Source organism: Stegastes partitus, unplaced genomic scaffold, assembly GCF_000690725.1.
Source record: "Stegastes partitus isolate 25-593 unplaced genomic scaffold, Stegastes_partitus-1.0.2 Scaffold19, whole genome shotgun sequence".
Taxonomy (NCBI): domain Eukaryota; kingdom Metazoa; phylum Chordata; class Actinopteri; family Pomacentridae; genus Stegastes; species Stegastes partitus.
The window spans coordinates 48,080-71,600 of record NW_007577750.1 but is presented as its reverse complement, the minus strand read 5'-3'; the positions used below and the strand labels follow the sequence as shown (position 1 = coordinate 71,600).

Here is a 23,521-nt window from a genome sequence, read left to right as displayed (position 1 = left end):
CTGTGGGTTCATTTTTCACAGCAACATAATATCCTGTACTTTCACGGAAATGGAACGATAATGGCTGGATTTGGGAGAATGGAAGTTTGACAGAGTTATAGCACCATACATTAATAAAAAATAAATAAGTAAATAAATTGGATTTCTTTGATTATTTATTTTACAAAACATGTTAAAGAAAAAAAATCTGGAATCTACATTTACAACATTTGTCCAAGTACCCCAACAGTTACCAATACTGGAAATAATAGTGGCTCTAAATACTACATACATTTAACTAGTTACATTTTTAATTTGTCCCCAAACTTCTCAATCCTTGCTTTGTGTTAGCACAACCTGCAGTTCAGCCCCGTTCAGTCAAAAAGCCCATGAGCTTTTGTCACAGCAGCTGAGTCACAAATGGATTCACAGTTTTTTTTTTACAGCTTTTTACAGAGTCTAGTAAGTGCAAATGGCTTATTTTTAGACATGCAGAATAAATTGATTTTGGTGAAATATTACAGTTTTAAGCTTGTAAGCTTTTGCAAGTTTTCTGGCTGTGATAAATGGTGTCATTTGTGTCATTTCTTCTGAAGACAACATGCATTTCAATCCTACCACCAGAATTTTGGTTTCAGGGGTTAAAAACTGTCTAAAAACAAACCAGAGCTGCAGACATTTTTAAGTAATGAAACCTGTATTTGAACTGCATTCTCTGTATCAAAAATTTCAAAAATGAAATTCCTAACTGACTGTATATTTAATGCCTTACGTGTTTTTTGAACAGGTATCATGAGTGATAAACCCTTGTTTTTTTCCCCCATTTTTTCTGCTCTCTAGTCGACCAAGACGTCCGATACACAGCAGTGAGCAGTTTTATCTTCCTGCGTTTCTTCGCTCCAGCCATCCTCTCACCAAACTTATTCCATCTACGGCCGCACCATCCAGTGAGTCTGATATTAAAAACAAACGTGCAACCAACATACACATGTGAACTTCTTCCTCTGTGTGCTGCTGAAAATAATTATCCTTTACTCAGTAGCTTTTGATTATATTACATGACTTACCTCAACAGATTGTTTAGTTGATTATGACATTTTTATTTATTTTTTTTAAATTATTGTTGTTGACTTAAAAGCTGAAATTTAATGTTGATTATTGACTTTGGAAAAAGTAATTTTTGTTTATATGATCTAACCAGATCAATATAAAAAAAATACTTTTGTAATGTGGTCAAACAGGATAATTGAACCCACGCGATTTGGTTTATTCTGTTTTATTTCATGTCTTTTTTGTGTCCGTAGGATCCCGCCACCTCTCGAACCCTCACCCTCATCTCCAAAACAATCCAGACCCTCGGAAGTCTCGCCAAGTCTAAATCTGTAAGTTTCTCTGCTCAAAGTGCATTTTTCTCCTGGAATTAATGTGTATTTCAGTCTTACTGATCTTTTTCTCTTTCTGTCACTCTTTCTCTGCACACTATTCTCTGTTTTTTTTCCTTTCAAGGCCAATTTTAAAGAGTCTTACATGGCTGCATTTTACGACTACTTCAATGAGCAGAAATATGCAGACGCTGTGAAGAATGTGAGTGTCCGATTTCTTTTCTTCTTACATTTGGTGAATCTTTGCAAGCTTGTGGACACACAATCAAATCATGTTTTTGTTTTGTATGTCAGACGTATAAAGACAAATTCAGATTGACAGGTTATGAAATGTGTTGTTGATCAATCTGAGATGCTTTTGAAAAGAAGTGAAGCCTGAAAACTTGAGTTGTTGGAAAAAACATGAAAAAAAAGTTACCACCACTATACATATTTTTGACATTTGATATCCTTTACTTGCCTCGACAGTTCCTGGATCTGATCTCCACCTCTGGAAAATGGGATCAGAAGAGCATTGAAACACCAATAATGCTCAAGGAAGGGTAAGGATTTTTTGTGAAACTGATTTTCATTGAAAGGAAAAACCCAAATTGGACTATAAACAGCTCTATAGGCTATATTCTGAAAGGTCCTTTATATGTAATATGTCAGGTTAATATAGACAATTGTTATATGCAATGTTTATTGAGATCATAGAAAACTGTCTTGTGTAGTGTAGCTGTTACCATAACAATAGTCTTCATTTCACTGCTAATTATACAGCTTCAATGTTTGTCTGTTTTCCAACTCACTTAGCTTCTTCTTCTTCTGGCTTTTAATAACACAAGCAGAGAGATGTAGATGAGAAGACTGATAGCACTCACTCAAGTCTGGATGATAAATATGAAGCCACAGATTGGAGAAGAGCTGATGAGCTTCTGCTGCGGTCACGTCATATTATGTAAACCATAATCACAAACAGCCCCTGGCTTGTAATTTATGTCAGATAAATCAGGACTTTCCAACACTGACAGTATCAGCATCCCACCTGGTGAAAAGAACAACAGACATATTGACAAACTGTTGGCACAGTGGCTGGAAATGTACCTCTGCTGGCAGCTGCATCAAAATAAAATTGGATTTGTGCACTAATGCAGTTGATTTGAGCAACTTTATAAGTGCTAGACTCTTCATCTGGTTTCTCACATTTAACAGCATAACATAAAGTAGCTAATTTACGTAATTTAGCTGGTGTGACTGCAAGATTAGCACAAGAGCTAACCATCTTGGAATAATGGCTGAACACAATTTTGCAGGATTTTGTGCAGATTAAAGAGACAATATATAGATTGTTGAGCAGTAAGCTTTATAGGCACTTGTAGGTGGATTCTGTTACCTTTGGACTCCTTGTTTCTCGTCTGTATGCTCAGCCAAGCTAACCAGCTGCTTATACTGAACATAGAAAAATGTGAGCGCAGTAACAATCTTCTCATCTAACTCGCCGTCAGACAACAAATATCCAAAACTGTCAGACTAGTCCTGGCAGTTACAGTGGAGCTGCATCTGACGCAGTAAACAGAGCCCTTTCTAGAAACACCTGAGCTGTTGTTTCAAAGCTATTTCTAATGAGGCTGTAGAGACTAAGAGCGTTTCCAGTTGTCAGTGGTTGTGCCACCGGCTCACTCATCGACATCCCCACCCTCTCTTGTTTCTGCTACCGGGCGTAGGAGTGTAAAACTCACTATAAAGAGGGTTGATGGGAAGGGGTCAAAAGGCCCGAAGGGCAGGTAAGAGCTTCTCTACATAAAGGCTTTGCCCTTGTGACCCCCTCCTGTGTTTGCACCGTGACCCCTCACCCACTCACCCACCCAAAACCAAGCCGGCCATTTTCTCTCCCGCCAACATCAACATGCGCTACAGTAGATGCTGCTGCATTTTACTTTATATCTGGCCTGTATATAAGCAACCTAACCAAGATACTGTTACACTGTCTGTCACTGTATGATGGATTCAAGTCTCTCTGCACTGACATGGCAGCAGACTGATTGTGATGATATAAAGTAAAGTTCTCCTGTAACCTTGCTTACCTGGGAGGCGTCACTAGTTGCTGATGGCCCCTCTCGTTCCTCGCCGTGCCAGACATGCTTGGTGTGACAGTGACAGCAGGGGTTGGTTACTGTACAAACATTTCTGGGATCTCATATTTGCCCACATCCTGACCCTTTATACCCTTCGTTCAGACCGTGACCATATCACTACCATGCACATTAGGCGTCATGGCAGAACATTCTCCACTCAGCAGTGTGAAAGGAATACAAATTTTCCTGTGGAAGCGTAGTAGCTTTGGTGTTTATGTGCCTGGTGCTTCACATTCCTCGTACCCTATGGTCCTTGAACTCTAAAACAAAGATATCCTGCTGTTTACTCTCCCTTTAAGGACCATACTGGTGGTTTTACATGTTTTAGCAACAAATAGTGTATACCTCACAGCATTGGCCAACGTTTTAATGGATTGATTTCAAGTTACAGGCAGGCATTGGTTCCATTTATTTCAATGAACTTACAGAGATCAGAAGCTCCCCTAAAGATATCTAATACATTATAGTGGATCATTACATCCACTATATATATATATATTTATCCTTAAAAAAATTGCAAGCTAAAAAAGCACTGCATTCATAGATTTAGTCAGAAAATCAAATGTACAGTTTCAAAAGTAAGCATTTATTTTTTCATTTCCAGTTAAACCTCTGATTATTTTCCTCAATCAGACATTGTGTGATTTATATAATGCCAGGAAACAGTGACACAGACCCATCAAAGTCTTGTTTTGCTTACTTATGTTGAGTTTACAATGAATTTTCACACTGGAAAAGCTGAAAGCAGACCATTTTCACTTCAGAAAAATACTGAAGTATTAAATATTATCTTTCTGTTGAACAACTAATCATTTGATTCATTTTTTTCAGCTTTTTGAAAATTAGAACTTGAAAAAGCTGCTTAGCTTGTAAAAATGAACATGATATGAAGTGTTCAGTGTGACATATCAACTATTTTAAGTTTCAAGTCTCTGTAAGTTTATTTTCATAATGTACTGAAATAAAGAAAAAACAGTGGCTGTCTTGAAGTTTGGAAATAAGTCTAAAATTCTGTTATGATTTGGCAAGAAGTCAGTACAGTGATTTATACACAATTTATAAGTCATGTGGTAAAATATGCAAAAACACTGGTACCTTTGATCATCTCCTTTTGGACTCATAGACTGATAATCTATGAGTGCTACACTGAAGTTTGTTTTACATGTACAGCAGAGAATAATTCAGTAAATGCCAGCATGTAAATGGATGATAAATGCAGACTATTGATTACACAGGAGTCCTTTAACCACAATAAAACTGTGTTTACTTATATTTTAATGTAAAGTATCTCATGTATACTCTTTTGGTAATACACTATTTAACTGCTTTTGACATACATAAGGGATGTATTGTGCTGGAGAAATAAAAACCCTACAAGTTTTTTAGTCGTGTTTCTTTTCCCCATTTCTCTACAGATTTATGATAAAGAGAGCACAAGGGAGGAACCGATTCGGAATGAAGAACTTCAAGAAGAGATGGTTTCGCCTTACCAACCACGAGTTTACCTACCACAAAACGAAAGGTGAGCTCAGCGGTTGTTTCCTCGCCTGTTTATGTCATTGCATGTGTTTGTGTTAGTATCAGCAGGAGGCTGAGAGAATCTGCTGAGCGTACATTTAGTCTGCACACTCATCATCCAACACATGTGCTGGAGATTAAGTTAGTGAGAAGGCAATGCTTTAATGCATCCAAACAAACTCAAGCCAAAACATACACATGTGCTGTTGTGAAATTTTCCTACACACGAATTCTAAGCAGTTTTGAGGAGTGTGTTCTCGTTGGGGAGTGTCTTTGAATTAGTCCAATTGGGTGGAAGTGCGAGTTCTTGTTATAAACTTGTGCAAAATTCTAGAAAATGTTGAACAGTGTATTGTATTGATTGGTATACCAGTGGTTTGATGGAAAGAAAGTGAAGATACTACATGAGGAAGGGAGTAATTTACTACCACGGTCAACATGTAACAATGTATGTTCCTTCTTGGAGTCATAACTCAATCAATCTAAACACACAGACATGATAAATACATTTCTCAGTGCAGTGTCACTTTCACTTTCAGAGATTTCCCCTTCTCTGAAATCCATTGTGAATAAACATCCATCAATAAACTCAGAAGTGAGAAAAAAAATCAAGAACTTACTGAAGAGTCACAGTTTTCAGTATTAGAGTAATCCAGTGATAGCTGTAAATTTGAATAAGTTGCACACATGAGCATCTAATATTTAATATTCTGCATACTTTAACCAAGACAATTTTCCAAAATGCCGAAAAACTAAAACAAATTTAGGATAAAAATGGGATGTTGTAATTCACATCTGCAGTAACACACGACATCCTACAACATCATCTTATTTTCTGTTTATGTCCGCCAGAGCTCAAAATGATGCGACTGTAGCACCAAACCTTAAAGCATTCTTAGCTCCACCAGTGAAAGTAAACAAAGGTTGACAAGATTGACAGCATCTGCTAATCTTCAGTTTTTCTGCAAAGGTTGTGGCTGCACTAAAAACACTATTTTTACAATATTGTAAGAACCGACAGTTGCTTTGAAAAAGGGATACTCCAGTGACTCTAAGGGCAGTCTAACACAGCAACGATTTCCATTAATTCTAGTTGATAAATGTGATCAGAATTTCACACAATCATTTAAACTTTTGTCTGCTGTTTTCCCCGTTAACTCCAGGTGAGGGAGCTTTGTGCAGCATTCCCATAGAGAACATTCTGGCTGTGGAGAGGCTGGAGGAGGAGTCTTTCAAGATGAAAAATGTGAGGACCACACACAGCAAACCCCTATGAAATACTTGGAGCTTTCAGCATTTGGCACAAATCTCGCCTACAAGTATTTCGATTCTCCCCTCACTTCCCTCACTGTCCCTTTTTCCCCTCCTCGCAGATGTTCCAGGTTATTCAGCCAGAGCGGGCACTCTACATCCAGGCCAACAACTGTGTTGAGGCACGAGACTGGATCGACATCCTGACCAAAGTCAGCCAATGCAACCGCAAACGCCTGAGCACCTACCATCCTTCAGCCTACCTCAATGGCCACTGGCTCTGCTGCAAGCTCTCAGCCGACGCGGCCCCGGGGTGCACACCCTGCACTGGGTACATAAAGTTGCTCAGATCTATCCAGCATTAGATTCCTCGTTTCCACTCGCTCTCTTTCTCATTTCCTGTATGCATCTATTTTCAGTGGTCTCCCGGCAAATATCCAGCTGGATGTAGACGGAGACAGAGAGACTGAGAGGATTTATTCCCTCTTCAGCACATACATGACCAAACTGATCAAGATGCAAGGTCAGACTCTGCAGAGTGTCTTTATTTGTGAGCATGCATGCACGTGATTGCCTGTTTTCCACGTTAGTTTCTTTCGTTCGGTCTCTCACTCTGCTGCCTGTCGTCCCTTTGCAGAGGCATGTGGCAGTAAATCAGTGTATGACGGGCCCGAACAGGAGGAGTACTCCAGCTTTGTCATCGATGACCCTCAGGAGACCTACAAAACCCTGAAGCTGATAGTTTCAGCTGTGCAGACGTTGGAGCAGCAGCATACCAAGTACAAACGGGACAAGTTCAAGAAGACAAAGATAGGCAGCCAGTAGGTATTTTCCTGTTTATTTGTAGCTCAGGTTATATTATAAAATACATCTGAGCAGGCTGTGGTTCAGTACGGAGCGACTTTTTTTGGGCCAGCAGGTGGTGCAGTTGTACAGTCCACAATTGCTTGTTATTATTTAATATGTATAAAGAATGTTACACAGTAGGGCTGCAAGGTGGTTAGCACCGTTGCCTTGCAGCAGGAAGGTCAACAGTTCGCGTCACGGTGAGGACCCCGGGATCTTTCTGCGTGGAGTTTGCATGTTCTCCACGTGCAGCGTGGGTTCTCCCTGGGTTCTCCGGCTTCCTCCCACAAGGTCCAAAAACATGTTGAAGTTAATTGGTGATTCTAAATTGTCCGTAGGTGTCAATGACCCCAGTGAGGATTAAGCGGTGAATAGATAATGGATGATTTGGGTAATTTTTTGATAAAAAATCACCAAATTTTTTTTTGTCAGTAGATGTGAATGTGAGTGTGCTTGGTTGTCTGTCTCTAAGTGTAGCCCTGTGATAGACTGGTGACCTGTCCAGGGTGTCCCCTGCCTTCGCCCTAAGTCAGCTGGGATGGGCTCCAGCCCCCTTGCGACCCTAGTGAGGATTAAGTGGTGTATGTGGATGGATGGATGTTGCACAGTAAATGTTGCACTTTTAACATTTCAAGTATCGTCGCTTAAACTGCTACTTTGAGATGGATTTTCACTTCAATCAAGTTGAATTGGACTTTTGTGGATATATTTACCTCCTGCTTTGCACGTCATACCATCAAATATACACCGTCTTTCTATTTCTTTCCTCAGGGAGCATCCAATTGGAGACAAGAGTTTTCAGTGCTACATCCGTCAGCAGTCTGAGAGCTCCACCTACTCGATCTAGCCATGGAACTGTAAACTGTTTCTATGATGCCCAGAACCAGCAAATTTTTCTTTACTGCAAAAAAAAATCCACCTTAACAAAGCTCAGCGGCTGCGTAGATGGACTTTTTTTTTTTTTTTTGCAGTCTCAAAGTGCATCACTCCAAATTTGGAGAAACAGACCTCAGACCAGCAAGAAAAAAACAAGAGGAACAATTGTGGAGTGGAAGGAGAAGAAGAGATCATCACACCGTACATCTGTTTTGGATCTCCTCTCTGTGATGTGACGAGAGAACAAACGTTTTCACTGGACAGCTTTTTGACAGTGACCAACACGCACTTTAATCACCTCCAAATCTGGATGATCAAGCCTCGCAGCACACTTTCAAAAAAAAAAGCTTATTTTATCTGTTTGATTTGTATTTGGTTATTTTAATGGTTGTTTAAATGTTCCGTTGTATTTCACATCATGACAGACCAAACTCTAGAAGGAAGGACTGTAATTTTCCCCTCTTTGGGCAGTGTTGTTCCCATGTACCTTTTTTTTTCTTAGCTTTGCCCCCCCTCTCCTCAACCTCCTCAGGAAGGCTGTGAAGGTTGAGGGGATTCAAGAAGGGATTTTCGGGACCAAGCACAGCCCAGAGCAACTTGATGATAGGTATCAAAAATCACTCCATGCACAATTTTACCCCTCATTTTTAATCCTTATCAGCAGCATGACAACAGATGTATAGGTTCAAGTTTCCATGTTTCATTTGAAACCTTGTTTCGTTGTGGTTGGATATCGTGCCTCTGTGTGATCATTACCCACGTTGAAGGAGTAGCATGTTGTTTTTTTAGTTGTTTTATCTGCTTACACAGAGTCTTTGAATGCTGTTTGAGGGTATGTTGCTTAGCACAAAGGTCAAGTTGTAGGTTCTCTTTAAAGTAAGGTTAAATGTCTTATTACTGAAATCCATCTTGATTGTAAATATAAATTAGAGTTTGTTAAACTTTAAATCCTTTTTTGCAGTAGTGGATTATTAGATGATCATGTGCTTACAATATGCACACAGTGGCCACTTTAACAGGTATATTTATACTATCTATTGCAATTTAATACAACAGCTCAGCCATAAATTTAACATAATAATGTTCAGTTTTCGTTGCTTTGTCAGAAATACATACATTTAATTATGTGTTAGTTACTGGGGTCATAGTTGGAGGTGTTGGTCGTGGACTTAACTATGTTATTTTTAAAGGATCTTCTATTTTGGGCTACAAGGTGCCTTGGTGGTTAGCACTGTTGCCTCGCAGCAGGAAGGTCGCTGGTTCGCGTCCTGGTGAGGACACCGGGATCTTTCTGCGTGGAGTTTGCATGTTCTCCCCGTTCAGCGTGGGTTCTCTCCGGGTTCTCCGGCTTCCTCCCACAAGGTCCAAAAACATGTTGAAGTTAATTGGTGATTCTAAATTGTCCGTACCCCCCCACGACCCTAGTGAGGATTAAGCGGTGTATAGATAATGGATGGATGGATAGATTTTCTATTTTTCCTTCTTATAAGAAAACATTAAAACATAATGCAGTCTAGTACAGCGCCTCCATGACAGAGTCAAAATATGACATTACAGGTAACATTAAAAAAAAGAGTTTTTTATTGCAGAACAGCTGTATGGACTATGTAAGACTGCACAGGTGTTACCACAAACTCACTGCAACATACTGAACCTATTGACCCTTCTGACCCCTGGAGGTCTAGAGCCCAGCTGGAAGTCTAACCTTGGTTGACATGCACATATATTATCAGAGGATAAATGTTCCAGAAAACAATTTAACCATATTGTCATTGTTGTAGGTTTATATGCATGGAGCTGATACTTCGTCCTGACATCCAGCATTCTGCTAAGTTGTTAAGACAACATACACTCAAATGCATCTGCTTGTTTCACTCTGTGTAAGTAGAAAGGGCAATTAAAGCTGAGCTACCCCTTCAGTTATCACAAAGCAGCGACTATGTGTTAGTCACATAACGCAGATGGGTTTTTTTTTTTAGCTTTTCTTCTAATTAATCCATATACTAACATTTTAACCAGTCTTGTCTCAAGTTATAGTTGTGAAATGGATAGTGTGTGACTGATTGTGTCGCCCCGTTGGCTGCCTAATAACGTGGTTCTTCTGTTCTGTGAGTAGCTCTTTTTTTTAACTTTGGAAAAACTGCCCCCCTGTAGTTTAAAACCTATTTATATGCATTCCTCTCTGAGAAGCTGTCTCCTGTGTGCATCTTACCAGACAGCACCTCAGTTTCCGTTGAAGGTACATGATTTATTATTGTTAACCAGTTGTGTTGTGTTGCTTCATGCTTTCCAAAGGCAAACACTCTCACTGACATTCATTTAGCACTCACTCTTGCCAGTGCATGTGAAGTGTAGTCATAGTCGCAAGCAAGCATAGCCTCCACAGACGACTACAAACCACAGACAAATTTTGTATTTTCCAGTACGTGTTTATGTAGCCTCACGGGTGTTTCCCGTGATCACAGGATCCCTAACAGTGCCAGTCATCACTTTTCTAAAATTCACTTTTTTGAAAAACAAACAAAAAAAACTCATTGTTTAGATATGTTTTTTATATCTCAATACCTATACTGTTTTAAAAACAGCTGAGCAATTATTCCAATGACATGTTTTTTTTGTTATTTTTTTCTTTGTCGAATATGTTGATCTACGAACTGTAAGGAAGGTTCTCAACAATTTGACTCTGTTTTCTATCTTTTGAACTGAATGACTGAGGTGCGTGTGTTTTGTGCGTGTGCAGTATGAACACAAGTGACTGACATGACGGGTTGTATTGCCAATTGATTTAACCCAGTGTTACAGGTCAGGAAAGGCAGTGTCACTTGTTGAACAATCACTGCCTGTAATCAAACTAAAGACACTGTTACTCTACTCTGGCCTGATGTTGTGTATCCCCGCTTTTCTCTTGTATAGAAGCACTGTTCCTTTGCCAACATTATCTCCCCAAACATTTTATGTACATTGATTAAACATTAAGAGAGCAGTGTTGCTTTAACCTCTAAACTTTGGTGAGTGCTTGTTTCCACCAGTTACTAACTCTCCTCAGGTTTATGAATAAACTCATATTTATTATAATTTTCAGTTTTAAAAAAACAACCCACCTTCCCAGAAATATTAGCTGAGTTAATGCAGTGATGGCAGTTACAGTAATGGCATCCCCCCAACCCCGAAGCCCACAAAGGAATGACTTATGCAATAATGGTGTTTCAGCATGCAATAATATTAACAAGCCCTCAATAAGCCTGTCAAATTATCACAAATTAACAATGCACATCTGCTGACCTTTTTGCAGTAAAATGCCTCCTCAGATAAACACATATTATAAAGGGAGAACATTGTATTTTGTACAAATATTTTAAAAGTATTAAAATAAGCCTGTTATATGTGTACATAAAACAGCTGAATGGATGGTGTAAATGTGATGTTTTTTTTTTCCTGAATAACTAAATGAAACCAATATTAATGCAAATGTGGTGTCCATGTCATTTATTACTGAATCCATACAGCTGCACTGTTTCACTGAAGCCACTGTGTTAAAATAAGATGAGTAACTGTGTTAGTAGCTGTGGTGGAACAGTTACTTTTGGGTCGAGCTTTTGTCTTTTGTGAATCAATAAAGGTCTTTTAATATGACATCCTAGAAAAAAAAACAAATAACAGCAAGCAAACAAAGACAACAAATAACATAAAATAATGTGCATCTGCCAAATATGACGGATTTTTAAATGAAAAGTGGCACAACTAAAATGAGAGTAAAAATGTTTATATATATATATACTCCTACTCCTTGATGACATGATACCCCCTGCACAGAGAGCCTGCCACATCCCAATGCTAATTTGCAGTGTTCAAATTGACAGACATGTTAGATGGAGAAGCTGAAATTAAAATGAAAAAGTAAAAAGTACAAAATGTGACAGCAAGAAAATAGAAAATGCAAAAGAAAATGTCATCTTATGACTAGTAATTACATTTGTTAATCTGGTTATTTATTTGATATGGTAAAACTGCATTTTAAAAATAGCATTTGAATTCAACGTTGTAATATTAGATAAAGAACTTGCTGATGTATGCTGCTTTTAGAAATCCACTTTCAATATGAACTACTTGTTGATGGATCAATAATTATTTTTGATATATTTACAATTACAATTTTTAAAATAGGACATTTAAATTTAATAATGTATTATCAAACAATGCACTTGCTGACTGATTTATGCTGCTTTCAGAGAAGAAAACAATGTAAGTTATTTCTTGGTGAATGAATATTTTTTTAAGTATATATTTACAAATATTATTTTTAAAATAATTTTTATAAAAATGTGTTACCTATGCTTAATTTCCTTTGAAATTGATTATTTCTAATTTAGTCTATTTATTTATTGATTAATAAATTCGTTTTATTCATTCTAAAATTCTTTAGACTTTTGATCCATACATTTATTGTTCAGTCACATAGCAGTTAAGCTAAGCTAGCAGTTAGGGCTAAGTTCATAGCAAACAAAGACTAATAATAACTTTATCCTGCTGGAAACTCAATGTGTTTCCATCCAGTAGAGCAATTAGTCTTTATATGGTCTTTATAGATTTAAATATATGTCTACACAATTGCTATTAACTTTAAGAAGTGAGAACTTTGAAATTATTCAAAAGTTATAGGTGAACACATAGATATGTATAATACAGGCCTTTATTATCTAACTATGGATGAACATGCAACAGAAAGGAGGGCTGCTATTTTTGCTATCGGTTATTGGTAAGACTACTTTTCATGTCCTTTTTAATTATTATTTTGCCTTGAATAATAAAAAAATACTCATATCCGGACTTACACTGAGAACTACTTGTTCAACACAAACTCTTTGCTTAGACCAAAGTTTTGTTTTTCTATCGTGTGTGTGTGTGTGTGTGTGTGTGGGTGTGTGTGTGAGGTTTTCCAGAAAGCAGGCTTTGTGGCCTCCTGTCGTGTATTGTGTTGTGTAAATCTGTTTTCTGCATGAGTTCAGCAGCCGGCCGCTCAGACCAGCAGCATGCGTGTAAAGTAAACAATGGCGGAGCTGGTGAGCGTGTCAGCAGCGCTCCCTAGCTGCCTCCCCTCGCAGCCCTCCGTGTCCTCTCCCACTGACTGCTCCCCCCTCGTCTCTCTACGAAAACACTTTCGGGAAGAATAAAGTTTTTTTTTCCCCCGCACGGACCTGCGCTCAGCCAGTCTTTACTCAGAGCCAACCCGTGGCCTAGCAGGAAGAACGGCTCGACTATGTGGAGAACGAAGCGGGCTCTTGGGGAACCCTTGGCTTGTCTCGTATTACTGGTGACGCTCGTCGATGCCTATCGATGTAAGTATGTTTGGGTTTTTTACGGTTTTACACGTTAAGCTGGTGAAGTAATTGAACGGGGGAAAAAGTAACTTATTTAGCCTATTCAGCCTCAGTGCCCCAGTTTGAAACGAACAGCTTGCAATCCTGGATGGGACCAGCTGGGCACGGTTTCAGGACTTTTTTTCTCCGTTTTTTTGCATATGTGAGGGGTCATGACTCCTTTTCTACATCGTGAAAAAATGCTTGGATAATATGAGCTGCTTGTTACACCAACTAGGGGTCATTTCTGGGAAATAACGGTTTCGCAATGACCCCGTTTTTTTAGGCCAATTCATAGAAGAGTAATTACTTTTGTCCTCTTGGTCCATACAGGCAGCAGCAGCCACATGAGCCATCTGTCATGAGGGAAGAGAGGAGTTAAATTCCTGCAGGGATCAGTCATGTTTTCTCATAATGTAGCTGTATGTGCCTGCTTGTAATAATCAGTCATAGTAACCTGCACAGGAACGGGTTTGTTCAGTTGTGATTGTTGTAATAGCAAACATCCAAATCTGACAATGGAAAGATACTGTGGCTGTGCTCAGTATGTTTAAATTAATTTCTGTGTCTGTTCCAGTCCTGAGCCAGAACACAGCCTCCCAGTTCCTGAGCAGGCACCGCAGAGCCAACTCTCTGTTTGAGGAGAGCAAGAAGGGGAACCTGGAGAGGGAGTGCATTGAGGAGCTGTGCAACAAGGAGGAGGCCAGGGAGATCTTTGAGAACCAGCCGGAGACGGTGAGAGCAGCGGTTAGCTGTGTCCTGGTGGCAATGCTAAGAGGGGAAATTCAGATAATGTATGAAGATGGGAATAGAGAAGAATAGTTGAGTATTTAAAGGTCAATTAAGCAGTGAAAGTGAAGGAAAATGCAATTAAGGACTAGGCCTGCAAATAATGATTTTTTTGTTGCACACCCAAAGCTTACATATACAACGCTTGAGGATAAACATGACTGATCTAAATTTCACCGATTTCTTTTCGGTGTAGTAATGCTCTGATGAAGACTCAAACCTTAGCGTGACATGACCGGAATAAATTGGTGAAATTGAGATTAGTCAACTTTCTCCTGATGCTTTTGCATTTTGGTATTTAGCATTGGAATCATGTGACTTTGGTTCATGGCCACAAAAAAAATATCTTGAAACTGCATTCTTGTAATCAAACAATTTCCTTAATAAATCAGTCATTGGTTAAATCTATAACAGCCAAGTCCCTGGTTTGACAGTTGCTGAATGTCATTTCTCTTCTCTCGTTTACATATTTCCTGTCTTTCTGTACTCCAACTGTATAATAAAGGTAAACATTGACCAGAAAATAATATTTATTATTGTTAATTTTTTTTAAATTGATACAGTAATTTTAAAATGCGCTACTTCGGCTCTGATGCAGTCGCCTCTCTCTATCTGCGGTCTTGAGCAATGTCTCACCACCAGCACAATCTCATTGATTACACATTATGGGCAACTTTCATCACTGAAGGATAAATTGAAAAGATCTCTTTTGGTCAAACATACATTAACAAAGGTATTTTAACTAAGTTCTGTCAGAGTTTGTTATTTTAAAATTTTGACAGCATTATTTTCATTTTTACTGCAAATGTATGTGAGTTCCAAGTAGTTGTTTCAGGTTTACATCAGACACCTTTATTATATTTAAAGCATTTAATTTCCTGCAAAATAATTTATAAAAAGTAAACATGCAGTGTCTTAGTTAAACGTTTTACTTTCTCCTCTCTGTCCCTGCTCGTAAATTTCAAACTATTGACAGTCTGTTGTGCTTTTTCCAGGAATACTTCTACCCCAAATATGTTGGTAAGTTATCATAATTTAATTGCAATTCTTAATATATTCTGATATCATTCGTACCTTGTCACTACAAGCCTGTTCATATTCTCAAAGAGCGCTCTCCGTTGCAGCGTGTCTGGGTTCACACCGTGTCGGCATCAACAATCAGGACTCAGACTCTGCAATCCCATCAGACCTTCGCACCTGTGTGACCGGTGAGAGGCTTTACTTGGGCTTTTAACGACGGTTAGTTTCAGCTGTGAAATTCTTTCAACAACATCCTATGTGTGTCCAAAACCAGAGATCAGTAACCAGTGCTCGCCATTTCCATGCTACAAGGAGGGCTCGGAGCGCTGCGTGGATGGCCAGGCCTCCTTCACATGTGTCTGTAAGTCTGGCTGGAAGGGGCTGCGCTGTGAAGATGGTGAGTTCTCATACGTTGTTTGGGATTTTAAACATCTCTGCCTTGTGTCAGACATTCTGTGCCGATATTATTTCCTGATTGAACTGGCTGCTGATAAATGTCGCTGTGTTGTGTGTTGACTGGACAGACATCGATGAGTGTACAGATCCTGAATTTCCAGCAGGATGTAACCAAAAATGTCAGAACATCCCCGGTAGTTTCCACTGCATGTGTGAAGATGGCTACTTCATTAATGACAACATCAACTGCGTGGGTAAGACATTTAAGGCTGATTTCACTTACTTCACAGAGATTTATTTTATTTTTGGCACATATGTTAATGCTCATGTCCTCTATATGAAGACATTCAGCTGTTTAATTGCCCCTATGGTAGAAACACAACTCCTACAGTTTTTCATGGCAGCTAAACAAACACACAGGGTCATATTCTTTTTGATAACTTCCTTTTTATTTATTCATATAGATGGTGGAACCCTACTCACTTAAAAACAAAAGCTCTGTTCCTCCAGCTGTTGCCCTCAGGGCCCACACCATTTGTTATTTCTAAAGCTGACCTGAGGTGACCCCTTATGTAACCAGAAGTGAAAAGCTTGTAACATCTGAAAAGACTGGCCATCCTTTATGCTGTAAACACATCAACAGCCTTATAGCTCTGAGCGGTTAGAACCTGCCCAATTTTTAGATGCTTGTAGTCTTGTTTGTGCATATTTCTATGTCCCCTCTTTTATTTTGTGTGGTCAGTTCATTCACTGTTTATCTTTGAGTGTGTCCAGTGCTTGTTGAGTACAAAGTCTTTACAAACACGGACTCAGTCAGTACATTTGCTTTCATCATTTTTTGATGGGCTGTGGAGATTTAGAAAACTGTATAGATGGTTTTGCACACAGCCTGTCAATATAAAACCAAACCAAACCAAACCAAATTATAAAGTGACTGGTGTTTTGTCCAAAGTGTGACATAGGTTGACACTGATAAGTTGATATGTTGAGTTCTTTTTGGAGCTTTCATGTTAGCTCTGGTCAATAATTATTTCAGGAACAATCATGTTTACGAAAAGTCTCCAATATTTGCTTGAAATTATTTGAAAAATGTACCTATTAAACATTCTGTCACATTCATACATGTGCCAAAATAACACATGCAGCCCCCTGTCACTTTTGACTCACTGTTTTTCAGATATCAATGAGTGCCTGTTATACCCCAGTATCTGTGAAGAACCAGCTAAGTGTGTCAACACACCAGGCATGTATGAGTGCCAGTGTCCCCCGGGATTTAAATACAACTTCACTTCCAAGACATGCAATGGTGAGCCTTCAATTCATTGTTGCTGTTTGAAGTCATGTTTGGATGTTGAAATCCCTCACATACTACAGATATTGTAATCACATATTTTTTTAAACAAGCTGCTATAGACACTGAGCTAAAGATCACTGCCTGTAAAATCTTCCTTTTCTGTGTTGCAGATATTGATGAGTGCGAGCTGAATGTGTGCGATGGGACTTGTATAAACACAGTGGGCAGCTATGAATGCCACTGTGATGGCCGTCAGGGTTTACGCCTGGCACAGGACAAGCGATACTGTGAGAGAATCCCTGTTTGCGTAGACCTGCATGACTTTAAACACCCTGAGATGCTTTACCTGGGTGAGCAGTTTGCAGGCCTTCCTGTCATCTATTTGCGTTTTCGCCTGCCGGAGAACACAAAGTACGTTTTTAACACACACACACACGCACGCACACACACACACACACACACACACACACACACACACAAATAAATTTGGTGTACTTCATTTTGTAAAGGATCCTCAAAGTGTTTTGTGTGCTTTGCCCCACAAATTGTAGAGGTTGAATTTCCTAACAAAGTCTATGTCAAAATTTTCTCTTATTGTTCGTATAGTTTGAAGATCATTAGAGATTGAAATTAATAGTTAATCCCAGTGAACTTCATTTGTATATTTTTTTCAGTCACTGGTATCTTGTATGAAAGTTGATTACGACACAGTTATTTGATAAATAAAATCCTACAAATTCCACTTACAAAGTATTTGATGATGAAGTCGAAGACCATAAGAATTTATCTTTGCTATATCGAACAAAAATGTTATTTCAGCAGAGTTAAAAGTACTTGAATTCCTCTGTATACTCCCCATCCAAAGCAAGTTAAAACTCAGAGGTGCTGATTTTCATATAATACTGACAGAGATGGAAGCTAAAACCAAAGACCCAAAGGTTGTAGGATTTGATGAATAATAATGGTTGTGAAGTACATGTGATTTCAGGGGTTGGGCTAAAACTTGTACAATGCAGTTACCCGTGGACACAATTATAGCCTGGCGTGCACCCTTTTCCAATGACTCTGACAGATGTTTTAGATGTCAACCTTAAGCTTAATTGTCAAAACAAAATGAACACCAATCCTACTAGGTTGGATCTAGTAATATTTCTTAATCAGTGTCCACATGTAACAAGTTTAAATTAATGCAGTCACATTGATGGATAATCACATAGAAGATTTCGACATAGGATATTTTTTATGTATAGTGTGCTGATCAATCACAACAGCGCAGTAAGGGATGCTTCAAAAGCTTTGAAAGACTTCTTCAGATCACTGCATTACAGGAAAAAAATAGCAAAAATACCTGAAACTTGATCCTATTCCAGCATCATAATCCTGGTCTCCTTTCCTGCAGAGGACGAGACAACCAGGCATGTTGATGAGACAATCAGGATCTCATACATTATTTGTCACTTATTTTCCTGCCTAGATTGAAAAGAGCTGTGTTTAGATAACTGTTTAAACTCATATGTCTATGCCCTGACAGGTTTGCAGCTGAGTTTGACTTCCGCACATTTGACCCAGAGGGAGTTGTTCTGTACGCAGAGTCCTCCCTGGACTCATGGTTCATGTTGGGCCTAAGGGGTGGTCGTATTGAAGTCCAGTTCAAAAACCAGCACACATTCAAGGTTACCAGCGGAGGAAAAGCCATCAATGATGGACAGTGGCATGTGGTAAGAAAGAGCTGTGGTCCAGTAATACCCTACATATAATTAGTTTGTTCTCCTATGGATAATATATAGCTTGCTGACGTGCTAATCGATAAACTGAATGGATGGAAAGTGCATTGTGCTGTGGCAGCATGTGCTCTTGTGCGTAAGTGTGCTGAGTAATGAGTTAGAGTGTTGTAGTGAAGCACAGTGAAAAAATTTTATGACAGTGTTGTTGATGCATAACATGCAGATCTCTGTGGATGAGCTGGAGAGCAGCATCAGCGTGAAGATCAGTAAGGAAGCTGTGATGAGCATCAACAGCCCTGAGAGTCTCTTTACTTCAGTTAACGGCAAACTGGAGACCAAAGTTTACATCGCTGGTCTGCCTAACCGCACTGACAACGTCATCAAACCTGTAAGCTGCTCTCACACAGCATCCACACACAGGAGATACAAGTTTTTTTTTCTTCTTGTCACCACAGACAAGAAATGAATAATTACAGTGCAAAATAATTGTGTGAGAGTTTACACTGGTTGGGTAAGATACTGTCTCAAAGACCAGAAATACATACTGCTGTGCTCTGTTCATCTATCAGATCAATCCTCGACTTGATGGCTGCATCCGGGGCTGGAATTTAATGAACCAGGGAGCGTCCGGAGTAAAGGAGGTCATCCAGGAGAAGAAGAGTAAACACTGCTTTGTGTATGTGGAACGAGGATCCTTCTTCACTGGAGAAGGACTGGCACACTTCAACATAGACTACAGTGAGTAAGTTAAGTTGTACTTTATTATTCCCTATGGGAAAATTTGGCATCTGCGTTTAATCCATCCTCACTACTTAAGGGCAACGAGCAGCTGCAGCTTCGTGCAGTGGGACTGAGCAAAGCCCTTTGATTTAAAAACTGTTAGAGGAGTTTTACCAAACATGTTTTAGATGGCAGGAAAATGAAGCACATGGAAACATAAGGAGCACAAAATTCCACACAAACAGGCCCAGTAGGTGTGTAATAAATACCTGTTTTATGTAGCAGTGCAGACCAGCACGGTCCAGAGTAAGCCTATATGGTAGATTGCAGTTTAACTATTACAATTTGACTCACTGAGCACTTTATTAAAGCACGACCTGCCTTTGTGCTGAAAACAGCCTCAGTCCTTGATGTCAGGGATTCCACAAAATATTGGAAAGATTTCTTTGAGATTCTTCTCCATGTTGACATGATTCCATCACATCATTCCTGCAGATTTCTCAGCTGCACATTCATACTTCAATTCTTCCGTTCAACCACATCCCAAAGGTCCTCTACTGGAATCACATCTGGTGACTGTGGAGACCGCTGAAGTCCATTTTCATGAAAACGAGTTCAGTTGGAGACGACGTTTACTTTATGACTTGGTGCATTATGATGTTAGAAGTAGAGAATAGTCAATTGTGGCCATAAAGGGAACAGTGGTCAGCAACACAACTAAAATAGGCTGTGGCATTCAAACCACGTTTAGATCATATTAAACTGCTGAAAGTATTGCACTGCTGCCATATGAGTTGCAGATTGGATTATTGCGTGTACAGGTGCTCCTAGTAATGCACATTCATTATTTTTAGTATTACCACATTTCACAGTGAAGTCTTAAGACATGCAACTATGGAATTTTTAAGAATCATAATAGATCCATAGAACAGATAAATTTAGATGAGGAGATTAGAATTAGAATAAAACTTTATTAATCCCTTCGGAACAAGACCTCAGGGAAATTGCTAAAGTGCCTAAATTTCCAACCTGACAAGAGACATGTTTTTTTTTGTTTGTTTTTTTTTTTCTTGTGTATGTGTAATTAGGTGATTCTGGGAGCTGGAATGTAGATGTAAAGATGAACATACGTCCATCCAGCAGCACAGGTGTAATCTTTGCACTTGTCCACAACAACACGGTCCCCCTGTCGGTCGCTGTGGTAACACAAGAAGAAGAAGAGGCTGTGAGTTTATTCATACTTTTGTTGGAAATGTGTACATGTGTAGCTCTGCGTGTCTTTGCACATGATTAAACCATGGGATGTCCCTTAATTCTCCAGAATTTGCAAGTGTTTTTGGACGGCGTCTCCGTGGTAACGCTGGACTCGCTGATGTTGTGTTACCCTGACCAGCTGACAGTGCAGCTGAATGTGACTCCTACAGAAATCCAGATCTCAGCCAACTCATCCACTGTCAGCTATATGAAGTCGAATGCCCTGCAGGAGGCACTGGAGCGCTTCAACAACACCATGCAGAACCCCATCAATACATACATTGGTGGGATACCGGGTTAGTAAAAGCAGCAAGTACAAAAGTAACTCTTGCTCTCCCAAGATAACTATAAGCAGTATTTTGTACCTTTTATGGTCACCGTAAAAAGGCCAGCGTGGCTTCCTTATGCTGGTAAAGAAGTTCAAAGCCAACCTAAATGGGTTATCCTCTTGATAGTGCTGATGTCATCTGTGGGTCTGTGAGGCTGTACTTAAGAACAATGGTACTTAAAGTTGCCAATGCTGATGTCAGCATGCTGCTATACTCATTATTACATCTTACTTTAGCTCTTTAACATATGTTAAACAACACTGAATGCAAAATTACAGCTTGTGATAACAGGAATGTCATTGGTTGGCAAGCTTATTGGTCAGAAAACAGCATTTGCTTGACCAGATGACTGCTATAGATTAAAAGTTAAGGGATCATCAAAATGGTTATTGAGAGAAGCATCACTGAATCATTACTGTTGAGTTACAAATAACTTGTAAAATCACAGGAAAAAAAAAATCATATTAACTGTAAAAACACGGACCAGAACTATAAGTAATGTCCACATAAACAATTTATACTTCTACATATGGTAATTTGTACTTTTACAGCATATCTAGTAAAATCTAAATAAAAAAGTAATAATATGCATGTTGATAGCAACAAATAAAAACAGAGCTGGCACAATTGTACGATATATTCACATCCAAAAACTGTTTTTGGAAATTGTAATTTGTTCTTTTACAATGTGTAACTGTTAAAGCACACTATCTACTGTATTTAAATAAATAATTTATTTTTTAAAAATGTTATTTTAGAGCTCTACAATCATTTACAACTCTTTTTTTCAGTTTTTAAACATTACAGTAATCCAACATTTTATGCTTTTTTTGGACATTCTTGCTGGCAGATTTTAAAAAAATAGTATTTATTTTTACTTTGTACCAAATGTCCAGGCAGTCCTTCAAACAGTTCACTAGACCATCTGTTGTTACTGTCATCCTTACTGACTGTACTGTTCTCTCACACTCTATTTTAGAAGACATCCCGCTACCTGCCACCCCTGTGACGGCCTTTTATCATGGCTGCATGGACATCACTATCAACGGCCAGCAGCTAGACTTCGACGAGGCTCTCAGCAAACATAACAGCATTAAGTCCCATTCCTGCCCTCCTGTCTCGGCCCCTGAGAGTCACCCCGATGCAACGCACTTGCACAGAAAGTGACCTTAATTAACAACCACACCACTTTAAAAAGCCTCAAATTAGGCAGCATCCCACTGGGGCCACTTCTTGGGATATTTTTGAAAGAGAGTCTAGAGGAGAAGAAGTGACAAGAAGAGGAGATAGAGGTAGATGGTTTATTTTAAGCTTTGTGTAATGCTTTTCATCCATACAGTATTATTGTTTCTGCCCTGGGAGCATTTTTTTTTCTTTTTTTTTGGGAGTCACAACGAAAGCAGACTTGCCAGTGAGCTAGTCAGATGCTGGATGACATAGTTGTAGCAGTTTGTTGCAACAAGTTCAATGTTTTCCAAAAAGAAGAGCTGAGCTCTGTAGCACACATAACGTGTTGCACAACAGATGATTATATTTGTGTAGAAAAATAAACAAATGGTCACTGTTGACCAGGCTGTGAGACCACTTATGTCTTTGTCCTTGCTGCTGTATCATGGTACTATCTCTAAACTCTCGACATTTGGAGACAACGAGTTGAAATTGTGGTTGTAGCAGAAAAAAACACAGAGAAGGAAGCTGAGCCTCCAGGCTTTTGATCCAGTTCTCTTGCATGTTCATCATCCACAACTGGAGCTCTGCATTCCTGTGATGTTGCATTGGTTTAGTGTTACTTAGAAACACGGTTTATTGTTTTATTATATACCACCAAGGTTGTCACAAGAGGTATTCTCTCATAATCTACAGCTTCTGCTGTTCTCCTGTCCTGGTTTTTCTGTGTTCAGAATTCACCTTGTATATAAAACAAGCCATCTTTAATATATAACTTAAATTTGTGTAGTTGTTCACTGTCTTTTGTTTTATTTTATGTTGGTTTTAATAAAACTGTATCAAAGCAACTTTGTTTTGATACTGTTGAATTTCAGCATTGTGTTCTTCTGCCTTTTGCCATAAACAAGGCCACAGTAAAATGTTCTCTCAGAGGATGAGGAGGTGCTTAGAATTACTTTCATGGTTTTAAATGTTGCAATGATAATGATAATGCTGCATATTCTGGCTTATCAAATAATATAGTGAAGTCCATAAAATCTGTTTTTTGTTAAGTGACAGTTTTGTAGTTAATAAAATAGTAAAACAAGGTTTAGATTTTTTTACTCAGGGTCATATCTTGGACACTGTAGCATACAAAGCACACTTCTTTAGTCTTGTCACTGTGCCTTTCAAGCACTGCTTTTGTTTTAAGTCCTTGCAGACACAACAAACACATAGCTGTCATTTACTGAACATTGTTTGACCCTGGTATTGGTGTCTTTGAGCGTCAAAGGATTTCTCCTTCATTTAGAGGTTTTTGTGGGGGCTAACGCAAACCACCATCCTTTCACTTTGTCAGAATCCTACTTTTGTTTTTTTCTGTCGAGTTTTAAACTCCACTTTCAGTTGTCACATTTCTATTATCAAAATTTAATTTTTCAATTTCATTCAATGCATAGATTTGTTTGAAATACCCCTAAAGTGGATAATGCTGTTTAGAAATCAATCAACCAATTTGGATC

The 23,521-nt window shown here is 38.9% G+C and overlaps 2 protein-coding genes across 4 annotated transcripts in view; both read left to right on the top strand.

The window, feature by feature from the left end:
• rasa3 (RAS p21 protein activator 3) overlaps positions 1-9,096 on the top strand; it is a 55,950-nt gene extending 46,854 nt beyond the window's left edge. The window contains exons 15-24 of the mRNA XM_008292435.1: positions 820-926; positions 1,284-1,361; positions 1,486-1,563; positions 1,830-1,903; positions 4,894-5,000; positions 6,160-6,242; positions 6,370-6,578; positions 6,667-6,770; positions 6,885-7,068; positions 7,865-9,096. Of these exons, the coding sequence (XP_008290657.1) occupies positions 820-926; positions 1,284-1,361; positions 1,486-1,563; positions 1,830-1,903; positions 4,894-5,000; positions 6,160-6,242; positions 6,370-6,578; positions 6,667-6,770; positions 6,885-7,068; positions 7,865-7,940 (1,100 nt within the window). The 3' untranslated portion in view covers positions 7,941-9,096. The remainder of the gene's footprint in view (positions 1-819; positions 927-1,283; positions 1,362-1,485; positions 1,564-1,829; positions 1,904-4,893; positions 5,001-6,159; positions 6,243-6,369; positions 6,579-6,666; positions 6,771-6,884; positions 7,069-7,864) is intronic.
• On the top strand, positions 534-22,893 carry pros1 (protein S). Of its 3 annotated transcripts, XM_008292454.1 has the most exons (15): positions 534-538; positions 13,208-13,305; positions 13,904-14,061; positions 15,111-15,135; positions 15,240-15,323; positions 15,410-15,532; positions 15,660-15,785; positions 16,709-16,837; positions 16,996-17,236; positions 18,357-18,543; positions 18,773-18,937; positions 19,119-19,287; positions 20,358-20,494; positions 20,591-20,819; positions 21,832-22,893. In XM_008292454.1, exons 2-15 carry the CDS (start codon positions 13,227-13,229, stop codon positions 22,017-22,019), a joined length of 2,040 nt encoding a protein of 679 aa, XP_008290676.1. In that variant the 5' UTR covers positions 534-538; positions 13,208-13,226; the 3' UTR covers positions 22,020-22,893. The 3 variants fall into 3 exon arrangements, with proteins under 3 accessions (XP_008290676.1, XP_008290668.1, XP_008290683.1); XM_008292446.1 differs by lacking the exon at positions 534-538 and having other exon boundaries at positions 13,088-13,305; XM_008292461.1 differs by lacking the exons at positions 534-538; positions 20,591-20,819; positions 21,832-22,893 and having other exon boundaries at positions 13,088-13,305; positions 19,119-19,291; positions 20,358-20,445.
• The last annotated feature ends 628 nt before the right edge of the window (positions 22,894-23,521 follow it).